The 22,047-nt window shown below is 49.2% G+C and overlaps 2 protein-coding genes and 1 long non-coding RNA gene across 8 annotated transcripts; 2 read left to right on the plus strand and 1 right to left on the minus strand.

The window, feature by feature from the left end:
- Positions 1-29: 29 nt before the first annotated feature.
- Positions 30-4,539, plus strand: Elmo3 (engulfment and cell motility 3). Of its 2 annotated transcripts, none has more exons than XM_055620746.1 (20): positions 30-359; positions 497-537; positions 627-699; positions 890-940; positions 1,110-1,279; positions 1,364-1,463; positions 1,548-1,699; positions 1,783-1,861; positions 1,942-1,992; positions 2,074-2,196; positions 2,282-2,413; positions 2,513-2,614; positions 2,777-2,885; positions 2,994-3,130; positions 3,219-3,382; positions 3,485-3,597; positions 3,680-3,784; positions 3,892-3,974; positions 4,063-4,149; positions 4,237-4,539. In XM_055620746.1, exons 1-20 carry the CDS (start codon positions 282-284, stop codon positions 4,447-4,449), a joined length of 2,163 nt encoding a protein of 720 aa, XP_055476721.1. In that variant the 5' UTR covers positions 30-281; the 3' UTR covers positions 4,450-4,539. The 2 variants fall into 2 exon arrangements, with proteins under 2 accessions (XP_055476721.1, XP_055476722.1); XM_055620747.1 differs by having other exon boundaries at positions 341-359; positions 497-526.
- A 2,266-nt stretch (positions 4,540-6,805) lies between these two features.
- On the minus strand, positions 6,806-22,029 carry LOC129686736 (F-box/LRR-repeat protein 2-like). 5 transcript variants are annotated; one of them, XM_055620752.1, is made up of 8 exons: positions 21,939-22,029; positions 19,023-19,124; positions 9,449-10,441; positions 8,063-8,278; positions 7,863-7,970; positions 7,491-7,708; positions 7,213-7,387; positions 6,806-7,107 (listed from the first exon to the last, which is right to left on the minus strand). In XM_055620752.1, the coding sequence occupies exons 1-7, from the start codon at positions 21,960-21,962 to the stop codon at positions 7,219-7,221; spliced, it is 1,830 nt and encodes a 609-aa protein (XP_055476727.1). In that variant the 5' UTR covers positions 21,963-22,029; the 3' UTR covers positions 6,806-7,107; positions 7,213-7,218. The 5 variants fall into 5 exon arrangements, with proteins under 5 accessions (XP_055476727.1, XP_055476729.1, XP_055476728.1 ...); XM_055620754.1 differs by lacking the exon at positions 21,939-22,029 and adding an exon at positions 21,788-21,892; XM_055620753.1 differs by lacking the exon at positions 21,939-22,029 and adding an exon at positions 21,599-21,677.
- Positions 20,783-21,672, plus strand: LOC129686737 (uncharacterized). The gene is made up of 3 exons (XR_008721690.1): positions 20,783-20,834; positions 20,944-21,077; positions 21,606-21,672. It is a non-coding gene; the product is annotated as an uncharacterized LOC129686737 (long non-coding RNA).
- Positions 22,030-22,047: the final 18 nt, after the last annotated feature.

The following is a 22,047-nucleotide window of genomic DNA, read 5'->3' on the forward strand; positions in this document are numbered from 1 at the left end:
TCCACCTGCTGCACCTTGGGGTGGGGCGGGGCCAGGCCTCAGCGGGGCGGAGCAGGTCAGGGCAGGCCGGGTCCTACCTTCCTACCCCTGAGATTAACCCGGAACTAACAGAGACTCGTTTGGGAAGGCCTCGGAGCCAGATCAGGAGCCTGAGCTGTGAGTGCAGGCCACGGAAGCCTGGCTTTAGACAGAAGGAGGTCCTCATAGCCCCGAGACCAGGTGCACCCTCGGCGGGAGGTGGCACTTCAGTGCAAAGTGCTGGCGGCCACAGCGGCTGGACTATGGCGCCCCCTCGGAACGTGGTGAAGATTGCCGTTCAGATGTCGGACGCCATCCCACAGCTTATTCAGCTGGACCAGGTCAATGGGACTGTCCGAACTCCGCCTCCCACTTCTGGGTTGTTCCTTTTCCCTCGGGCCAGCCCAGCTCACCCCTCCCAGAAGTCCCTCGCCCCAACTCCTTACCCTAGCGCCTTGAGTGACAACTCCACTTGCAGGCAAAGCCCCTGGCCACTGTGCTGAAGGAGGTGTGTGACGCGTAAGTGCCGCAGGCTTGGGCAAACGTGGGGGAGGGGCAGGTGGGAGAGGCGCCCCTGGACGTCCCTGGCTAAGCTTCCGGCCCTACAGGTGGAACCTGACTCACTCGGAGCACTATGCCCTACAGTTTGCTGATGGACACAAGAGATACATCACAGAGAATGTGAGTCCCCTCCCAGCCCCACATTCCTCTGCATCCCTTTAACCCACCTGGTTTTGATTCCACATACTCATTCTTCCTGCTCTGAATCTGAGGTCTTTTTACTGACCATCCCCCACCCCCAAATTGATGATCTAGTTGACCATTTCCCAGAGCCCTCTTTAACTTCGCTCCTTTTTGCTGTTTCCTCCAGAACCGCATGGAGATCAAGAATGGAAGCATCCTGTGCCTCAGCACTGCCCCAGTAATGCCCCCTTGAGCCCTCTCCTCTCCTTTCCTACCCCTCTGTTGCTGGTCTGGAGGCCCCAGCTCCTTAGTGCCCCACCTGGTGGACACCCAGGCAATCACGGTTCCAGTTCTTGGGTTAATATTCTTGTCTAACCACTTCATCTCACCTCTACTGCTCCTGACAGGACCTGGAGGCCCAACAGTTGCTGGGTAGGCTGCAGAGTACAAGTCGTGAAGGGTGCTGTGAAGCCCTGAAAAGCCTGGTCCAGCTGGCCTCAGATATGACCTTTGCCCAGGAGGTCATCAGCCGTGATGGGCTTCAGAGACTAAGCACCATCATTGAAAATGGGGATGAGTGAGCACAGGGCCCAGGTGGACTGGGGGACATGGTAGGGCTTGGGAATCTCTGATTCTGCTCATCCATGGATGTTCTCTGTAGCCTAGGGGAGATGCTGGCCCTTGGTCTGAGGGCTTTCTTGGAGCTCATGGAACACGGTGTGGTGTCCTGGGAGACACTCAGCATCCCCTTTGTCAGGAAGGTGTGTGTCCTTTTGCAGGGGCAGTGGGAGCAGTGCCAGCATCTGGCCCTCGTGAATGGTAATAACGCCCTCTATCCCTTACAGGTGATATCTTATGTGAACATGAACCTGATGGATGCTTCTGTGCAGCCCCTGGCCCTCAGGCTGCTGGAGAGTGTGACCTTGAGCAGCCCTGCCCTGGGCCAGCTGGTGAAGAGCGAGGTGCCACTGGACAGGCTGCTAGTGCACCTGCAGGTGTAAGCCTCTAGGGGGCACTAGAATGGGGAAGCAGTGCTGGACTACACATGTAGAGTCAAGCCTGCTCTTTCTCTTGCCATAGAATGAACCAGCAGCTGCAAACAAAGGCTATGGCATTGCTCACGGCCTTGCTGCAAGGGGCCAGCCCAGCTGATCGCAAGGTGAGTGTTCTGTCCAAGGTGACCAAATGATGCTCCAGCTCAGAGCAAAATCATCTAAGCCCCCTTCTCACCCATCGCAGCACATGCTTGACTACCTATGGCAGAGGAATCTTCGCCAGTTCATCTACAAGGTAGGATGGACCAGGCCAGGGAGAACTTCTAGTCTCCCTTTCCCAGTGAGTGAGTCTCACTCAAGCCTGGCTGTCTTCCAGAACATCATCCACAGTGCAGCACCCATGGGCGATGAGATGGCTCATCACTTGTATGTGCTGCAGGCTCTTACACTGGGCTTGCTGGAACCACGGATGCGGACACCACTTGACCCCTACAGCCAGGTGCAAGGGGTATGAAGGCTGGAGGGCTGCCTAGACTTTTGCTTTGAATCTATCATCTTGACATGCCCCTCTCCACTGACTTCAGGAACAGCGGGAACAACTGCAGGCCCTGCGTCAGGCGGCCTTTGAACCAGAGGGGGAGTCCTTGGGCACAGGACTGAGTGCTGACCGCCGCCGTTCTCTCTGTGTCCGAGAGTTCCGCAAGCTAGGCTTCTCTGTGAGTTACCCCGAACTGAGTTCTCACCCAAACATCCATCCTGGCTAGATTATTGTAGAACTGTGGCCCTTCCTGAGCTGCCTGTACTCTCATCTCTAGAACAGCAACCCAGCCCAGGACCTGGAGCGTGTGCCCCCTGGCCTGCTAGCCCTGGACAACATGCTCTACTTCTCCAGACAAGCACCTAGTGCATACAGCCGGGTTAGTAACGGGTGGGAGTGGAGGTGGCAGCCACTCAGCTTCATCAGGGTCTCTGTGGAGAGCATGTTGCCATTTTTTTCTATTTGTGGTTGTGAGCCTAGCCTTTAACGGCTGAGCCACCTCTCCAGCCCATGTTGCCATTTTTTATTCCCATGGCCTCAGTTTGTGTTGGAGAACAGTAGCCGAGAGGACAAGCATGAATGCCCTTTTGCCCGGAGCAGCATCCAGCTGACAGTGCTGCTATGTGAGCTGCTCCATGTTGGGGAGCCTTGTGAGTTGGGCTGGATCCAGCGTGTTTGGGGACAGGGACGGAAGGGCAGAGAGGGCCAGGGGCTTGTAGACACTTTCTCCCTGAGCCCCTCCTGCCCCCCCACTCCAGGCTCCGAGACAGCCCAGGACTTCTCACCCATGTTCTTCAGCCAAGACCATAGTTTCCATGAGCTCTTCTGTGTTGCTATCCAGCTGCTGAACAAGACCTGGAAGGAAATGCGGGCAACACAGGAGGATTTTGATAAGGTGGGTGGGGTGGAAACAGCAAGGCCAGGGGGCTCTTCTGAAAAGGAGTCCTGAACACAGGTCCTACACTGAGTTTGGGTGGTCCTAGGTAATGCAGGTGGTTCGGGAGCAACTAGCTCGCACCCTGGCTCTGAAGCCCACCTCCCTGGAGCTCTTCCGAACCAAAGTAAACGCCCTCACCTATGGGGAAGTGTTGAAGCTGCGGCAGACAGAGCGGATGCACCAGGAGGGCACACTGGCCCCTCCTATACTGTGAGTTGGCAGGATTCTCCAGTCTCACTCCCTACCTTCCCCAGTGCCCTGTGGGCCATGCTCCAGGTCAACCCTGGTTAATAACTTCCACTCTCCATCCAGGGAGTTGAGGGAGAAGCTGAAGCCAGAGCTCATGGGTCTAATCCGCCAGCAGCGTTTGCTCCGACTTTGTGAGGGAATGCTCTTCCGCAAGATCAGCAGCCGGAGACGCCAGGGTCTCTGAATGGGCTAAGGGTGGGGAGGGGGTTGTTTGGGGTCAGAGCCCCTCCTATCACTTCTCTCTTTGCTTTTCTGCAGACAAGCTGTGGTTCTGCTGTTTATCCCCCAACCACAAAGTGCTTCAGTATGGGGATGTGGAAGAGGGCGCCAACCCACCCACCCTAGAAAGCCTACCCGAGCAGCGTAAGGAGGGCAGGGCTAGGGCTCCTACACCTGTTCTTCCTCTCCCTAGATGCCCCATATCGGGTCAGCCTTGGGCCACAGTGGTCAGCCAGGTCTTTTTTCTGCAGTCCCTGTGGCAGACATCAGGGCACTCCTGATGGGCAAGGACTGCCCCCACATGCGGGAGAAAGGCTCTGGGAAGCAGAACAAGGTGATTGCAGTAGGGTCAGAGGCTCCGTCCCATCTAGACCCCTCTGCTACCTGTTCCCTACTCAGTGTCCTTTCTCCCACTTTCCTAGGATCTCTATGAGTTGGCTTTCTCCATCAGCTATGACCATGGGGATGAAGAAGCATACCTCAATTTCATTGCTCCCTCCAAACGGGATGTAAGTGTCCGGGCCAGGCTACTGGGCAGATGGGCAGGGTGAATCAGATGGTCAGGCCCTCACAGAATTGGCCCTGTCCATCCCTAGTTCAACCTGTGGACAGATGGGCTGAGTGCCCTGCTGGGCAGCACCATGAGCAGTGAGCAGACTCGGCTAGACCTGGAGCAGCTGCTTACTATGGAGACTAAGTTGCGGTTGCTGGAACTGGAGAATGTGCCCATTCCTGAGCAGCCTCCCCCAGTACCTCCACCCCCTACCAACTTTAACTTCTGCTATGACTACAGCATCACTGAGCCTTGACTGAAGTCATGGTGCTGCTGTAGCAGAGGGTTGAGAATCACAACCTCACCAGCAGAGCCTCTAGCAGAAATAAAGTTAGCTTGGCTTGTAGGAATGTGTCATACCACCTCTGAACCTGTGAGCTAAGGCTGTTGATAAAGATGGACATGTCTTCAAACATAAGGGTACTAGCTGAGACCACAAAGTTAAGTGGCTACCTTTGGAAGGCTGGTGTTGGGTGAGGATAGGTAGAGACTATTGTCCTTCTTGAAGTGAGTCCTTGCCTTCCTTAGACATGAAAGATGACCTGTCATCTGAGCAGCCAAAGAAGAGACTGGAATGTTGGGCAGCTGATGTGAGAAGTAGCAGGGCAGGATGCACTGCCCCAAAAGGATGCCCTCCTGGGCACTGGCAACAGTGGTCTGTCTGGCAGCCATGCTTTCAGAAGGCTCCTCACAGTCTGCCCTCATCTCTCAACCCTGCTTGGTCCTAGCCTTTGGCCTCTGTGGCCTTTGGCGAGAGGCAGGAGGGAAAGATGCAAAACTGAAGAGAAGTCTGTCAAATCTGAAGGGGCTGATTTACATAAGAGAGTTAAGATCTTACTGGTGATCTGTATGTGTGGTGGTGACCACAGACAAGCTGCTTAGTCTGTAAGGGCAGGAGGCAGTGCTGAGACATGGTGGGTCCAGCTGGAGGCAACAGTCACCAAACCCAAGCCCCCAAGACAAATAATTGCAACCCAGAGGCTCCACTGGGTAGGCTAAAAGCTGACACTAGCCTGAATAACTTCTATATGCCATTCATTACTCCTCAAATACTGTGTTTAACATGCTAGTCATTAATGCTGTATCTTAAAAATTGATTAGATGACATTTCCTTTGGAGAAAGTGCTAGCAAAACACTTGACCTCACAAAAAAATAAAAACAAAACAAACCCCTACATTTCCAATCTTCAGAGAGTCCATGCTTGGGCACAGAGCCTTGCTACCGCACTTAGAACAGACTTGAGTTCAAAATAGAAACAGACAATAGGGGTCCCAGTTTCAGTCAGTGTCCCAGTCAATTCTTCTCAGTGTCTTCAGTTATTTGTCCCATGCTACCACCATTTTGGAATAACCCCTAACTTCTGGCTTCTAGTCTTGCTCCTCTGAATATCAATAGCTGCCACTCCAATGCTACAAATTGGAGTACGATTATATACTCATATATACTCCCTGTGATGGTTTGAATGAGAATGGCCCCTATAAGCTCATAGGTTTGAATGCTTGGTCCCCGGTTGGTAGAACTGTTTGTGAAAGATTAGAAGGTGCGGCCTTGTTAGGGGAGGTATGTAATTGGAGTATACCAAGCCCAATCTAGCTCACTCTGCCTGCTGCTCTTGGCTACTGCTCCAGTACCATGCCTCCCTGTCATCATGCTCCCCACCATGATGGTGTGGACTAACCCTCTGAAACTGTTAGCAAGCCCTCAAATACCTTTCTTTATAAATGGCTTGGTCATAGTATTTCATCACAACAATAGAACAGTTACTAAGACACATCCTATATTGTTCTGTACCTCACTGTTGTTGAATGCTATGGTTACCATGACTGAGTACTGAATTGAGCTGCTGAGTTGCATAGACATGTGTTTTAGTCCTTCCATTTGGTCTTCAGGGTTCTTGTTGCCAAGCTAGCATTCTCCCTGTATCCAACCAGGGCCTACACTATCCCTCCAAACCAGAACCAGTTCCAGTCTGTCTATCTGACCTCCATGCCCCTTTTTATTGCTTTGATGCCTTCTTTGACCTCTAAGTTTATTGCTACTCTAGGTCCTTGCCCTCAGTGCTATTTTTCTGTTCATGCATGCCCTGCATACCATACTGTTCCTGCCTGCTGGCTTATTTGCCTCCCTATCAGGTTTGATGACTGAAAGAACAATGGCACTTCTGAATCCCAACATGAAGCATAGGCTAACTGCTTTCTCGAACTGATAAACAGACAAAGTATTGGGACACACAGAGGAGAAATTGGATAGGCTACTTCAGAGCTGCTACTGAGAAGTTACTGGCATTGTTCTCACGGTTTGGACTACATGACCACATATGACCCTCCTATTCTCAGAGATGCTGTCCTATTTCCTACCCTACCTCAAGACAGCACATGCCTGGTGAAGTTACTTACTCCCAGGTCTGGTTAGGACTAGTCCCTTTGCAGCAGGTCATGCTGGGGGTACGGGGGTGAGGAGGGAGATGTTGGGAAAGTCCTCCAAAATCTCCCATGTGGAGGAAGCTGGGACCTAGTTGAGTTAGGCATCTAGAGTCAGTGTTGTTTGGGTTAACTGAGATGGAGAAGGGAAGCCCCTTTTAATCTGAGAACATCAGAGGAAGACATAAAATCTGGAATTTTTAATCTTGTTTTGGTTTACAATGAAGTGGGTGGATTGACTGACTGCTAAAACTCAGGAGGGTTGGAAGAGGACCCTGGAGAGCAGGCAGAACAAAGGCTTTAGGCCTGAGTAGTGGTGGGCAGGAGGCCAGGGTCTGGCCTGCCCCAGCACCAGGCCCAGCTCACCTGTGGGTCTGACCTTTAAAGGGCCCATGGCAGCAAGTGTAGCTGGAAAGACGTTGCTGCCATCTGTGGGGTACTCTGGTGCTGCACGTATCCTGGAATGGCTCCATCCTGAATCTTAGAAAAGGTTCTAGAGGAAGGGAAGGCAGGAGGCACTGGGGCAAACTCAAGTCCAAAGGCCTGGGCTAAGGCTTATACTGGTGAAGGCAGATGAGCTTCAGGGATAGTTACTGACCTGGCCTCAAAGCGTTAGGGTCAGATCAGCCCCTCCCACGAAGCGAGACTGGATGCAGGTCACCTGAGGCAGCTGTGCTTGAAAGCGCTTGACGGCTGCAATGCTGATGCCAGAACACATGGCCAAATCCAACACTCGAAGCTGCTTGCATGCCTGCCCAATGGTATCCAGAGTTCTGCGAGGAGGCCACAGGATGAGTGCCTGACCCAATGTGAGACCCAAGCCCAGTCCACGCATTGTGGCACCATCTACTCAGTGCAACGCCATCAGACACTCACTGCTCTGTGAGCTGACTGCAGCTGGACAGGTTGAGGTGTTGCAGCCTTGGCCAGAACCTGGCTGCCTGAGCCCATCCCTCGTCACTGAGGTGGCTGCAGTGACTCAATGCCAAGCGCTCCAGGCTGGGCCAGCCCTTAGACACAGCTACCAAGCCCATGTCTGTGAATGCTGGCAACAGGCTCAATGATAACTGCCTCAGCTGAGGGAATTGGAGCACCTGCAAGAATGATATAGAATAGCCACTGGGACCCAAAGCCTAGGCCCCTCCCAGGTTCCTTGCTTCTACCAGAAACCAAAGAGAAAGGACTCCTAGCACAGTGAGTTGGCCCAGTCCTGTAGCACCAGCCCTAATGTCCTCAGTTTATTCACACCTTGGCCAAACTGGCATCAGTCAGCTTGCTGCAGGCTGTGAGGTCCAACTCCTGCAGGGCCTGAAGCATGATCAGGGAATGGCCCTGTGGGTCTGGAGCTTGCTGTAGCTGTAGGAAGAAACCCTCCTCAGGTTCTTCATAAGTTTTGCCAAAGATTCAGAAAGCACAGAAGGGCAGCTGAAGACAAGGTCACCTCATACCTGGGGACTTAGTGCAGGTTCATCCTTTGGCTCCTTCAAGCCCAGAAGCCCCCAGTCCTGGAGCTCCTTGCACCAAGCCAGGCGCAGGACTGACAGGTGAGTAAGGTAGGTGCAGATGGCCTGCATGGTCTGGTTAGTGAGGGCCACACATGAGGACAAGTCTAGCACCTTGAGGCTTGGGCCCAGTGCTGGGATCATGGAAAGCACTGAGGCATCCTAGGAGGACAGAAGGGAAAGAGCAGCAGCTTGTGCCTCCAGGCTTGGCAGAGGTCACCAGCAAGGGTCTGAATGAGGTTCCTCAGCCAGAGGGCCCAAAGAGGAAAGCAGCATGGTCCCTGTGCTGGTTGTGAAAGTTTGGAATGCTCAGTGTGGGCAGTAAGGGGTGGGAGGCCTAGAGGCCTGAAAGACAAATGCTAAGACTATCGGTGGCACAAGGAAGAATGCAGGAAGAATATTTGTAAGGCAGCTGCTATGCCTGTGCTCACAGCCCGGTTTAAAGGATGGACTGAGGCAACCCTGACCAGAGCCCACCGGACCAGGAGTGGACAGACGAACCAATCAGATGCACTTCTTCTGGAATTTGAACCTCAAGTATTAAGACTGCTACCACCATGAGAAGCTGGGGGCAGCAGGAGCTGAAAGCAGAGCGGAGAATCTGGATGTAGATTCAGAGGGAACTGTGGAAGCATGAGAACATGAGAACTGGTAGAACAGCTAAGAGACTGGTGGCCAAGGAGTGGTTAGGGGGGGAGGGCTTGCCATGAAATGAAGTTGAGATAGGTTTTAAGTTTGGAATGCTCTTGTCATAAAAGGTTAAAGGGATAACCCACCCAAGAGGGAACAATTGATATTCTCAGATAGGAATGACACCCCTAGAACAATGCTGAGCCCTTGACTTCAACCAAGAGGTGACCCTGTGGCTCCCAAGTGACATTACCCACCCTAAAGCCACGGCTACTGAACATCTTTAGTGCAATACAATAGAACATCATTTTCTGAAGGTGGGGAGTGAGGGTTTCTTTGTGTAGCCCTGGCTGACTCAGAACTTGCTTTGTAGACCAGGCTAGCCTTGAACTTAGAGATCAACCTGCTTCTGCCTCCTGTGCTGGGATTAAGGATGTGCGCCACCATTCCTAGCATTCTTTACCACTCCTTCTTTCTAGGCTTCCTCCCTCCAGAAGTCATATATGGTGTAGGATCACTTCATGAGCCTGGCCAGGCATGTGCTACCATATTATCTGTCTAAGCTCCTGTTCTCCTCCAGGCCATGTCCCAAGTTCACTTCCAACTACTATGCCTGGGACACAAACTCTGGGTAGCCTCTCCCTGGGGCAGATGCCCACCTCCCCCAGGTACCCTCGACAGAAGGGAGGGAAAGCAGCTCACCTTTAGTGAAGAGCAGTAAGCCAGCCTGAGGGAAGTCAGTGCAGGTGGAGCTCTGTGAACTGAGCCTAGGACCTGGGCCAGTTCCCGACCGCTCACCAGACAGCACTCAGCCATGTCCAGGCTCTGCAATTCATGCAGGCCCCCCAGGGCTGTACAACCTGCGTCGGTCAATCTCTGCAGTTTCCTCAGATTCAAGTGCCGCAGGTGTCGTAGGCCTTGGCTCACAGCCAAGAGTGCCCTGTCAGTCAGTTCTGAGCAGCCACTAAGGTCCAATGAAGTAAGGCTGGGCTGCTGGAGGCACAGGGTAGCCACAGCCTCTGAGGAGAGGTCTCTACAGCTGTGCAAACTCAGCTCTTTCAACTGCAGTCCAGTCACTTGGCCCAGGGCTTTCAGGGCCTCAGGTGGCAAGCCTGTACCACTGAGGTCTAAGGCACGCAGCCTACCAGCTCGTTCCTTGACGAACTGTAGCAAGTTGTGGAAGGAAAGCTGGGAGGAAGAGGAAACCTGGGGGCTAACGGAGCCCCAGTTTGGGCCTAATTCAAAGGTAAGACGGCAGTAGGCCAAGGAGAGGCGCTCTAGGCTGGGAAAACAACCACTAAGATGGTTGAAGCTGAGGTCAGTCAGGTCACGCAGGCCAGCCAGGTTAAGATCACGGAGGCCACTCAATGCCTTTCGGACACACTGTGCTGTCTCAGGCTGAGCCAGCAGAGTGCCTGATGTAAAGAGACTGTTGCAGCCACTGAGATCAAGGGTGTGAAGGGCTGGGCATCCCAGGATCAGGGCCAAGAAGGATGCCTCTGTAGGGCTGCCCCCACCCAGGCATAAACTCTCCAGGTGTGGGCCTAGGTGGTAAGCAACAGACTGTAGTACCTGGTGCGAAGCTGGCGAGCCATCCAGATTGATCAAACTGATGCATGAAATGCCCCTGAGGCCCAAACTCTTGATGACCGAGAGTGAAGCAGAGGACACAGGAATGTTGTAGCGCACATTTGTCTACAGGGCAGCAGCAGGCCTGAGGTTAGATTTCTCAAAGGTTGAAGACAGTCAAGAAAGGCCCTTCTACAATGAGTACCCTCCCTGGTGTGTATGTCATGTGTAGCTGAGGAGTGTGTAGGCAGGAAGTGGGAACTGGGAAGAGAAAGTAGGAAGCAGAAAGACAAATCATGCCGGGACTGGGAGGGGAATGACTACTGGACCAGCAGGAAGGTAAGTGAAGGACAATATTAGATGGCCACAGAAGGGCAAGGAGAGTGGAGAGTTAGCCAACTGAGCACAGGAGGGCCGTAACCTATTGGATACCCACAGATGCCTTCATGGGGTGGGAGGACAAAGAAGGCTGGATCTTCAGAGTCTAAGATCGTGAGCTCCACAGACCCAGCCAGGATACTGGCATTATCTAAGTAACCACAGGACATAAACAGTATTGAGAAGACTGAAGGACAGAAGTGCATCAGGTGTTCTTCAACTTCTGTAGTCCAGGTATCAGAGCACTGGATCACTCTGGAATAAGAGTGGAATTAGCACTGAGGAATAAGCACTGAGGCCTAGTCCTCTGGTGGCCTGAGTACCTCAACCACATGAATATTTGTAACAACTGTTGTGTGCATCCGTGTGTGTGTGTGTGTGTGTGTGTGTGTGTGTGTGTGTGTGTGCATGCGCACACTGTAACATGGGGCTGCCTGGAACACCCAGTTTCACATCTCCGCAGGAGAAACCCCATGTGAGGCTGCCTGGAACATCTGTATCACATCTCTGCAAGGGGCAGGACCCCAGATAAACCCGAGAAGCCACGGACCCTAAGCTGGACTTGACTGGGAAAGCATGAGAAGCTAATGGCTGAAATGAAGGTACAACCCAGGAGCCAAGCTCAGGTTTAAGATGTGGCAACATGATGGCTTAGGCAGGAGTTTGGGAGCACCCAACTAAGGGAAATACTTTCATAGAACCTTCCCTGGTCTCATGCCAAAAGGACTTAAGGGAAGTGAGCACAATCTGCATGGGCTAGATCTGAAGCAGGCAAGATGATAGCTGGACTTCCAAAATCGTATCCACTAGCTTGGTAGTGCAGTTCACTAGTGGAGTGCTTATCTAGCACGTGTGAGGCCAAGTGGATCTTCAGGAAAAAAAAAAAAATCACCTAGTCCAATCTCCCTACCGTTGCCTAAGTAGCAGGAAAATGGTTCTCTAAGAAGTTCAGCTGGGCGCAGCACTGTGATCCCAGCACTCAGGGAGGCAGAGGCAGGAGGGTCTCTGTGAGTTCAAGGCCAGCCTAGTCTACAAAGTAAGTCCAGATCAACCAAGGCTACACAGAGAAACCTGTCTTGAACCCCAACCTACCCCCTTCCCCCAACACACACACACACAAAGAAGGCATTAATTCTACCATTAGTTCTGATGCGGGAAAGCTGAATTCTGGGAAACACCTTTGTCAGCAACAACAAAAACACTACTGTTCTTTGTATTCCTCAGAACAACAACCAACAGGACACAAAAAAGGCAGCACTGACATGCAGCAGCAGAATCTTAGCAGCCGTATCCTCCCAGCCAACACATGACCCATCGATACGTAAAGAGGAAGAAACAGCCTAGCAGAGACAGCCACCATGATTGTCATGGTGGGAAGGAGGGCAGGTAAGAGGCAAGAACTGAGCAGCTGAGAATAACTCAATTGGTGGAGTAGTTGGTTGTCCAGCACAAGTCCCTAAGTCCCATACCCTGAATTTTTGAAACCAGGCAGGGGTAGAGGCAGGAGGATCATTAGTTCTAAGTCAGGCTGGAGCGATGGTTCAGCGGTTAAGAGCACTGTCTGCTCTTCCAGAGGTCCAGAGTTCAATTCCCAGCAACCACATGGTGGCTGACAACCACCTGTAATGGGATCTGATGCTCTCTTCTGTCATGCAGGACCACATGCAAATAGAGTGCTCATATGTATTAATAAATACATTTTTTTAAAGTTCTAGGTCATTTTTGGCTACATGAGAAGTTGAGACCAGGCTGGGCTACATGAAACTCTCTCTCAAAAATGGAAAAATATAGGGACCATCTCCTTGTCTCTCTCACAGGAATCAGGAGCTCGTCATGATCCCCTTCCTGATCCCACTTCTAGATTGTGGTTGTTCCCTGCTCCCTGCACGAGGAGGAGCACTCACCACAGGTCCCCTTCAGATCCCCTTTGCTATAGGGTAGTGGAGACTCCAAAGACCTAGGTCCCTCTCTCAGATTTAAGGACAGTTGGATTTAAGGAAGAGATAAAAAGATCACAGAAGGATGTAGAAAGAAAAGTGAAAGCAGACTCCAGCCACTGAGAAGCCCTGCACACCACATGAGTCAGTCTAATACAGAGTAAACCAGAGCTGGAGGAGCTATGAGCAGCTCAGTTGCCCAGGCAGCGCTCACCCCCACCACTCATGCAGCTTAGGAACCTAAGAGCCGCTCTGTGCTAAAAGCTACAAGCACAAAGGAACTCACTTCCTACTCTTCCTGGGAGCTTAAGCGGCCAGGAATGTTTTGCCATTTCCCACTATCTTTCTGTAAACAAGGAGGACAAAAAGCTAAGAGAAGACACTGGCTATCACCCCAGGGTGCAGTCCATAGTTGACAGCTACAAGACAAATAGGTAGGGTCTGGCCTAGAGGATTTCCAGCTACTTGGGAAGAGAGTAGACTTGAGACCATACTAGTTGTTTTGTTTTGTTTTGAGACTGTCCTTGAACTTGCTCTATAGCAGATGACCTTAAATTTATGATTAGTTTCCACCTCTCAAGTGCTGGGATTACAGGCAAGCATCACTGCTCTCAGTTTTATGTAATACTGGGAATCGAGCCCAGGACTTTGTACATGCGAGGCAAGTACTCAACCAGCTGAGCCACATCTCCAGTGACCTGACCATGGCTATTCTTAGCCATGCCAAGAAGCCTAGAGCCCTTTACACAATGGTCAACCTGTTCCTGAGGTCAGCTGGATGGAATTACAGGGGTCAGAGGGAAGTCTTTTCAGAATATTTACTTCTTTGAGGGGTAGGTGAAGGCAGGGCTTCTGGGCTCTGACCTGTGGCCCTTTCTGGGTCCTAAGACCCTGCTTCTGGAGGCTTGAGGGAGGACTAGTGGGCACCTGTTCTAGCTTTGGCCACTCCACCAACAGGTGACAGTCCCTGGCCTCCATGTTAACAGCTTATGAGCAAATGCAGTTGCTTTGGAAATGTCTCTGATTGTAGAAGGGCAGGACTCTGTATGTAGGGTAGGTAGTCTCACGGTGAGACTGCAGGCTTGCGTACGGGCTTGGAGAGCCCTCCAAAAATAGAGAAACACTTCCCTCTGCTTGGTACTGCAGTGAATACAGCTCCAGTGTGCAGAGGTTCAGTCTCTGGAGAGGAAGCAAATACTCTGAACAGGAGGACAGAAGTGAAAAGAACCTGAACTGCTCCATAGTGACCAACAGTGGCCACCCAGGACTTAAAGGGTAGTGGGCAGAGCTTGGAAGCATGTGGGGGCACTGCCTGTCGCTGATCATTATTTGGGGTACACCTAAATTAAGCGAACAAGATGAGGAGGCCAGGGGCAGTCAGAAGTCACGTAGTCCAGGTATCCTAGCCTGGTTTGGCAAGATTTAGTTCCAGCTTTGCCTTAGTTGGCTACTATTGTCCATAGTCCCAGCGGCTGGTGGCATTGCCTCCTGCTCTACCTACCTACATCTGGACCTTGGAGGACCAGCTCTGTAGACTGCTCTCTGAGATATAATAATGGTGACATATGGGCAGGGCCCTAGATGCCTGTATACCTATAGCTTGGCCTTCCACTGTTCTCAGCCTAGCGGGGTCTCTGTCAACATGATCTGGAGCTGCCAGTTAGCTGCAGCCATGCCAGCTCTATAACAGTGGCCACTAAGATTGCAGCCACAGACCCTAGCCTCTTTCTTTTTTCCTTGCTCCTTCTATCCCCAGGAGCCTAACCATTCCCTCCATCCTCCTCTTCCTTGTTGGTCTCTATGGGACTTCTCTCTCCTAAGTGTTGGAGGATGGTCTTGTGAACTATGTATCCAAATGCTGATTTCTGTGCCCTGAGATCTGCTTGCAGTCTGAAAGTAGGCATTGTCATTTCTATGAAGAATCTTCTGTATCAATGTTGTGTGAAGAATGCTCCCCAATTATCTGATTGGTTAATAAAAAAAACTGATTAGCCAATAGCTGGGTAGAGAGGACAGGAGGCGGGACTCCCATTCTCAGTTAGGGGAGTTTCAGATAGGGATCAGTAGAAAGAGAGATAGGGACCAGTAGAAAAAGAGATAGGGACCAGTAGAGAGAGAAGAGAAAAGGGAGGAGGTCGCCATGAGGACAAGGATGGTGCAGGAGCTGCCAGGGTGAGACTAGACGGCAGGTAAAAGGGCATGTGGCTGAGAAATAGTCCAGACCAGTGTAGACGGGTTTGAATAATTGGGTATCTGCCCAGCTATAGTGCTTTGAAGCTTATTAATAACGTAATAGGTCTCTGTGTCATTATTTGGGAGCTGGGGTGGGTATTAGAAAAAGTCCCTATTAATACCATATTTTAACACCTGAAGGCTTGTAGTCCTCTTCCCTCATGCTGCTGTGCCCACTCTTCTTGCCACAGATAACAAAACCAGCTGCCTGCTTGCAGTCTGGGCTGAAGATAACAGAATACTGCTAAGGAAGCCAGCCTTCCCTATCCCACTTCCTCCGTGTTTCCCTTCTCATGAAGTCCACAATTTTCTCCTGCTCTGAGCCTGCTACAAAAGTGTCTCAGAACCTAGCCTGTGAGAAATGGCCTGCTCTGCTTCAGAAGCACCCAAGCCCTGCCTTCTACAGAACCCTATGTCCAGCTCCTGGTCTTTTGGTTCAGACAGTCCCTTCTTCTGGCTTGCTGAGCTGCTGTCACCTCATCTCTGAGAATCCCACTGTTTTTCTCTTTCTTTTGGTCCTTCCTAAGAATCCACAAACAATAGGTTTTAATTTTGTTTTGGGGGACAGGGTTCAACTAAGCAGTTCAAGCTGACCTTGAATTCACTAAGTAGCCCAAGATGACCTTTTACTCACAGCAATCTTCTTGTCTCAGTCTCCTGAATGCTATAGTACATTTTCTCATCTCTACAAATTTTCTCTTTCCGAGAAGCACAAGGAGACACTCACATCCACTGTCTGTCCACTTAAGTTTCCCTTTGCCTCATCTGTTTACTTCTTCCTGCCAGAATCACTCATCCTGGTCACAGCTCTCCCCCACCTTCACCCACTCGGCCCGCAGCAAATTAGTACCGTGCAGGAGCTTCTCTTTTAACCTCTCACAATACCCTCTTTCCCATACCACCTTCTAGGGAAGGGCTGTAGCCATTACCTCCAGTGTGGCCCTGGCTCTCTTGCCTTTTAGCCTGTTTTTCACTGGTTTCTGTGGAGTCATCAAGACCCAGACCAGAAATGAGCAGGTTCTACCTGACAACACACACACACACACACACACACACACACACACACACGTACAATCTTCGTCATCTTCTACGTGTTCTTTGTCACACTGTACTTCATCCTATGGCACAATATATCTTTCTTGTCCCCTCTGTGGTGGGTGTATGAGGAAGCCAGGGAAGGACATCACATGTCCCACTCTATTACGCTTTGCCTCATTCAGTCAGGGTCTCTCACTGAACTTGGAGCTAGGCTGGCAGCCAGCAAGCCCCATCCAGTCTCTTGTTTCTGCCTACCACAGCACTGGAGTGGGTTATGTGGGTGCTAGGAATTTGAACTCCGCTCCTCATACTCTCACAGCAAGCACTCTTAGCCACTCTGCTAAACCATCTCTCCAGTCCTAGCTTCCTTTCTTCTTCTTTTCTTTTCGTTGTTTTATGAAACAGAATCTTGCCCAAGTGTAACTCTAACCTGCAATCTTTCTGCCTGAATCTCCCAAGTGCTGAGATTATAGATGTGTGCCTCCATGCCTGGCCCCACCTACTTTCTGATCTATATTATTTTCCTCCACCAGACATTAGTGATCAACTGCCTCATGGAACACTCTAGAAATCTTGATATGAAATGTCTAAATCTGAATCCACCATCTCTGAATTGCTTCTCCTCCTAAACTTTCACTCCCTTGATGCATGTTACCCTCACCCTTAACAGCCGGTGTCCCTTCTACTTCATCTCCTGATGTACAGAACCATATCCCACTGGGCGTGTGATGCCCTTGAACTCCTGACCTTCCTGCTTTGCCTTCCAGTCTCTATGAATTTTACAGTATTAATTATCCAGTCAGGGTTTTAAGTGCTCCAGTCTTAATCTGCCATTCCACTGTTTGTTATACTTTTTCCTGGGGTGAAATTACTCAGATGTGGGGCTTTTCTTCCATCCATTTTTTCCCTCCAGTTTTAGGGGTCAAAACTAGGGTATTATACATTTTAGTCAAGTATTCTACCACTGAGCTACACTCCCTACACTACTCAGTCATTAATTACACCCAAGTTTATATTAATTAGCTATACCTTTCTCTGGAAGATATTCAAGAAATATTCAATTCAATATGCACAGTTATTCAATAATCAACTGAATCTTACCATCTGGATATCTCATACTTTAAAATTGTCAACAAGTCTAAAAAAATTCCTTTAGATATTAAAACCAATGAGACCAGATAGACAATTCAACAACAGGCTCTACTTACACACACACATTTGACATGTAACAGAGGAGGTTTCCAGCCTAACAGGGAAGAGTAGATGGAAATTAGGTAGGAGCTATGTGAAAACCAAATAGATCGGCTTCATACTTTATTATATAAATTAAAGTAGGCTTCATGAATAAAGCACAATTCTGGCCAATAAAAATTAAAGCCAATCTGGGTGTGGTGCCCATGCCTATAACCTAGAACTTAGAAGGCTGAGACTGGTAGATTGCTGAGTTCATGGCTAACCTAGTCTACATTGTCAGACCCTGTCCAAAAAAAATTAAATTAAAAAAAGAAAATAAAACATTAAAACCATAAAACATTTTTTGTTGTCGTTGAGCCAATCACTACTCTAAAAAAAAAAAACAAAACAAAACAGGTTTTTGTTTGTTTGTTTGTTTGTTTTAGTTTTACGATGCAGGGTTTCTCTGTGTAGCCTTGGCTGTCCTGGACTTGATTTGTAGAGCAGGCTGTCCTTGAACTCACAGAGATCTGCCTGCCTCCCAGAGTTCTAGGATTACAGGTGTGTGCCACCCGTGCCTGGTTTCAGTCGTTTTGTTTTGTTGTTGTTGTTTTGAGAGAGGGTTTATCTGTGCAGCCTTGGCTGTCCTGGAACTCACTATGTAGACCAACCTGGCCTCAAACTCACAGAGATCTGCCTGGCTCTACCTCCCAAAGTGCTGGGGATACAGGCATGTACCACCACACCCAGCTTCCATTGTATTTTTTAAAAGAATAAAAACATGAGTATCATTGATGAAATCTCTGGAGGATAAGGAATCTTTAAATAACCAATGAAGAAAAAAAAAAGAAAAGAATAAACAGTGTATAAGTTTAATTTCTATATCTCATTAATAAAAATAGTGGTCTACAAATAAAATGAAAGAGAAAACAGGAATATACTTTAACAAATATATAAAGAATTAATCTTTTTTGTTGTTGTTTTTGAGACAGGGTTTCTCTGTGTATCCTTGGCTGTCCTGGAACTTGCTCTGTAGACCAAGCTGCCCTTGAACTCAGAGATCTACCTACCTTTGTCTCCTAAGTGCTAGATCTAAAGGTATGTACCACAACTGCCCACCTAAAGAATTAATCTTCAGTGTATAAAAAGTTCATACAAACAGGCAAGCAAATTACAAAGAGTCTACCAGTTAAGTGGAAAAAGAACACAAATAACTAATGAGACAAAAACAAAAAAAACCCCATTGACAATTAAATCAAAATTAACACAAGATTACTGCTTGCCTTGCAAATAATACAGATGTCTGTGTTCCCCTCCTGGCCGGGCTGCTTCCCCAAACTCATTCTCACCTGTCTAGTCCATTCTGCACAGTGGAGTTCTAAGACACAGATTACACTGCCCCTTGCCTGCCTTACCATTTCTTAAAGGCCACACAGCAATAACTGGAAGCAAGCCCAAGCTCTGCTGCCTGGAACACCTGCCACCTTGCAGTCTTGACCACATTCTAGTCTCCTATCACATTCCACATGCAAAACTCAATCCAGTTATTAGGAACTTGTGTGACTGTTTTCAGAACTTCCATATCTTGATGCCAGTTCTAGAAAGACCAACATGTATCCTCATCCTATTCTCTCAGGTCTCCCCTGATGCTACTGAATGATCTCATTTTGGTGTGCTTATCTTTGTTTCACCCTGAGTGCTGTGGTACTGGGCACACAGGATCACAATCGTTCATGCTAATTGTCTTTTCCTCCATTGGACAACGTGTTTCTTAAGAGACTAGGTTTGATTCACCTTACACTTCAAGTCTGTGCCCCACGACTAGTATGTACAAATGTATGAGAACACATGGATGGATGGATAGATGGACAGATGGATAATGTATAAACGGGGCCATGAGCAAGTTGAAGTGACAACTCAGAATAGACCAAGTGAGGTGGGTACCTTACCTCCCGAAGGGCATTCTGGGCTGCATAGTACCAAGCCCGACTCACAAGAGAGGCCTCTTTCTGATCTGACAGAGGAAGGAAGCTCAGGATATAAGTGAGCATCTGAGGGGAAAAGATAAGGTGTTTAAGAGATATTAGAACTGGAGGGCCTTTAGAACCTATCCCTTTCTGGTCTGAGGGCATCAGAGCACTGGCCTCTAGTCCATCTTGGATCCAGAGCTTCATGAAGTATTTACTTCCCTTCTCCAGCCTCAAAGCATGCCTCCTAAGAATGAACCTAACACAACTCACTTCTTAGTACAGGATTGTACCAAGTAACAATCAAAACTCATCCCCAGTTTGGGTAGAAACAGCTTAGGCACTGGGGCCAGACAAACCTAGTCCAAGTTCCCACTTGGCTAGCTGACTACTTTGAGCCCTGTTTTTCTTGTCTCTGAAATGCCAACTGTTGTGATATTGAAATAAATCTTGTGAGAAGCTATAAAACATAGTGTTTTCCATAGACTTATATTCCATAGAATATAAGTCAAATGTTATATCTTTTTTTTTTCTTTCATTTAGACAGGTTTTCACTATATAGCTTAGGTTGTCCTGGAACTTACTATGTACTCAGACTGGCTTCCATCTGGCACAGCCATTCTGCTGCCTTAGCTAGAACTATGTGACAGGACTGTGAGTGTGAGCCATGATGCCTGACTTTGGAATTCCTATTCTTTTCCTATCTTCTCCATTATCAGCTCGTTTTCTCAGCTAGCTGCTAAGGCAGGACAACACAGCAAGTTTGTTCCTTGCTCTATGAGTCTATAGGTGATGAGGCTGGAGGAGGCTCTATCTGGGACTGAGAAAGAAGACACTTGGGAGGCCAGTAACAACTACCTTTTAACTGTTCTTTTTTTCTACAATCTTCCCTCATCAAGTCCTATGGTAATGTTTTCTAGACCCTTGTCATGCTAACTGCTCTATTTTGATTCTCCACGTCTCCCAAGGTTTAATCTTTTTATTTTGTTTACTTACATAAGAATAGTCAACACTTTAATGCTTTATGTTATCATATTAACCAAGCTTTAGTCTAGTGTCACCCAACTGTCAACCAAAATTGGTATTTTGCCCTCAGTCCAACATGACCCTTTAATGCCATCAGTACTCCCAATCTGAGGTTCCTAATGATACTTGGGCTCATGTTCTTCTATGCTTTACTCAAAAAAACCTGAAGTTTTAGGCAAGGATAACCCAAACTCATCAAATCCTAGGTCTACTACTTTCCAGATGAGTAACTCCAGTCAAAGCATGTAACTTCTCTGAACGTCAGTGTGAGTAGTGTGTGTGAAATGAAGAGATTTTAAAATAATCTAGATCAGTTTTATAGGGACCGGATGGTTGCTACTAACATTTCTACTTTTGTAACTTCACCATATTAATAGCACCAAATTTTATCGACCCCTAGACCTAGATTCCTTTCACAGCCTCTATGTTCTGGTTAATCTATTCTATATAGTCACAGAGTTAATTTTCCAAAATGTTTCCAGTTGCACTACTCCTGATGAAAACCTTCTGGGTTCCCCAATAATCTCAGAACAAAATATCTGGGTCAGCATTGCCAGAACTCCATGCCTGGCTGGGCCTGCTGCTTGAAGGACATCCTCAGTCCATCCTTCCTGCCAGGAGAGCATGTCTAATCCTTTTTCCATATGTGGGGCTCTTTCTGGGAAGTCTCTGTGTAATGATTTCACTAGCCCATTGCATTTTCTCCTTTTCTTCTCAGATGCTAAGTACACAGGCAGTACTCAGCCAATATTTACTGGATTAAAGATGGTGAGTCCTTTACCTCTACTCTCACCAAAGGTTTTCTCAGGGAGGGGGTGGGAGATAATGCAGATTATCTTTATTGATGGGACTGCACTGACCAAGCCCCCGTCCCTAGTGGGCTAGGAGGGAAGACTGGGCTAAGAAAGTGAGTGGCTGACCTATCTTCTGGAACGATCAACCCCAGGAGCAAAGTTAAAGAGAAACAACATGTCTTCACCGGAAGGATAACTCATTAAGCTGAGAAAGGAGGTATTAAAGGAGGTAAAGGGTGGCTTCCCATAAAACCACCCCAAGGGACTACTACTGGTCACCCATGGGATTTACAGGGATGAATGGATAACCTACGGAGCCAAAAGGGAATAAAATGTCATTGCAGGCACTATTTATGCTAAATAGGAGTGTGTGTTCCTGAACTCATGTGAAAGGGCCTACATTCCCTGGACAATGAGGGGGGCTTCCAACCCTCAGGGCAAAACGGATAAAGAAGTCATTTCAAAAAGGGCTCAAGCCACATAGCCTTTATCTGTATCTCCTTGCCCATGAGGGCAGAGTAGTCTTGGCCCTGGCTAAAGAAACAAACATCCCATGGGTGAATAATACAGAGGCAACCATCACTAGGTGTGTAGGCCGGTCTTAGTAAGGACCTCAGGTACTGTCCCCAGAACTGATGGGGAGGGAGCAGTCTATTTCCAACTGCGAGGACGGCGGGGGAGGGGCAGAGGAAATGGAGCGAGCATTCCAAGGGGCCAAGGGGGGATAAAATTGATTACCCTTCAGGGACGATGGAGCGGACATCTTCTAGAACTGAGGAGGAGGGAACGTTCATCTCAAGGAAAGGGGATGGGCAGAGAGTCTGTCCTCGTTGAGGTGACAGAGCAGCCATCTTCTGGGGCCAATGGGGAAGGTAAGGATGGTATCCCAACCGAAGGGGTCGAAGTGGCCCCAAACCGAGCCATTACCCACTGTTTGCAGGTCCTGGGATCCGCCGGGCGGTTCGTTTCCGCCTGACGGGAGTTGCTGGGCGAGCTGTCAGATAGCCCTTCCCCAGAGATCAGGACCCCGAAGGCGGGGCCTGTCCCCGACCCAGGCCTGAGGACCGCTTCCTCTCACCTCCAGGGGCAGCGAGTCCGCCATCGCAGCTCTGCCGTTTCCGCCCCCACGCAAAGCTTTCTGGGAAGTGTAGTCCTACCGTCTCAAGGGCGGAGCCTGGGAAGGAAAT

This window comes from Psammomys obesus, unplaced genomic scaffold (genome assembly GCF_907164565.1).
Source record: "Psammomys obesus unplaced genomic scaffold, mPsaObe1.curated_primary_1811, whole genome shotgun sequence".
Lineage (NCBI taxonomy): Eukaryota > Metazoa > Chordata > Mammalia > Rodentia > Muridae > Psammomys > Psammomys obesus.

Coding starts and splice junctions, on each gene's coding strand:
- Elmo3 (XM_055620746.1), top strand. CDS start 282: ATGGCGCCCCCTCGGAACGTGGTGAAGATTGCCGTTCAGATGTCGGAC. Junction 360..496: donor AGCTTATTCAGCTGGACCAG/GTCAATGGGACT, acceptor CTCCACTTGCAG/GCAAAGCCCCTGGCCACTGT. Junction 2,886..2,993: donor GCTCCATGTTGGGGAGCCTT/GTGAGTTGGGCT, acceptor CCCCCACTCCAG/GCTCCGAGACAGCCCAGGAC.
- LOC129686736 (XM_055620750.1), bottom strand. CDS start 19,205: ATGCCCTCAGACCAGAAAGGGATAGGTTCTAAAGGCCCTCCAGTTCTA. Junction 7,971..8,062: donor AACCTGCACTAAGTCCCCAG/GTATGAGGTGAC, acceptor TTCTTCCTACAG/CTACAGCAAGCTCCAGACCC. Junction 7,388..7,490: donor TGCAGTCAGCTCACAGAGCA/GTGAGTGTCTGA, acceptor GCCTCCTCGCAG/AACTCTGGATACCATTGGGC.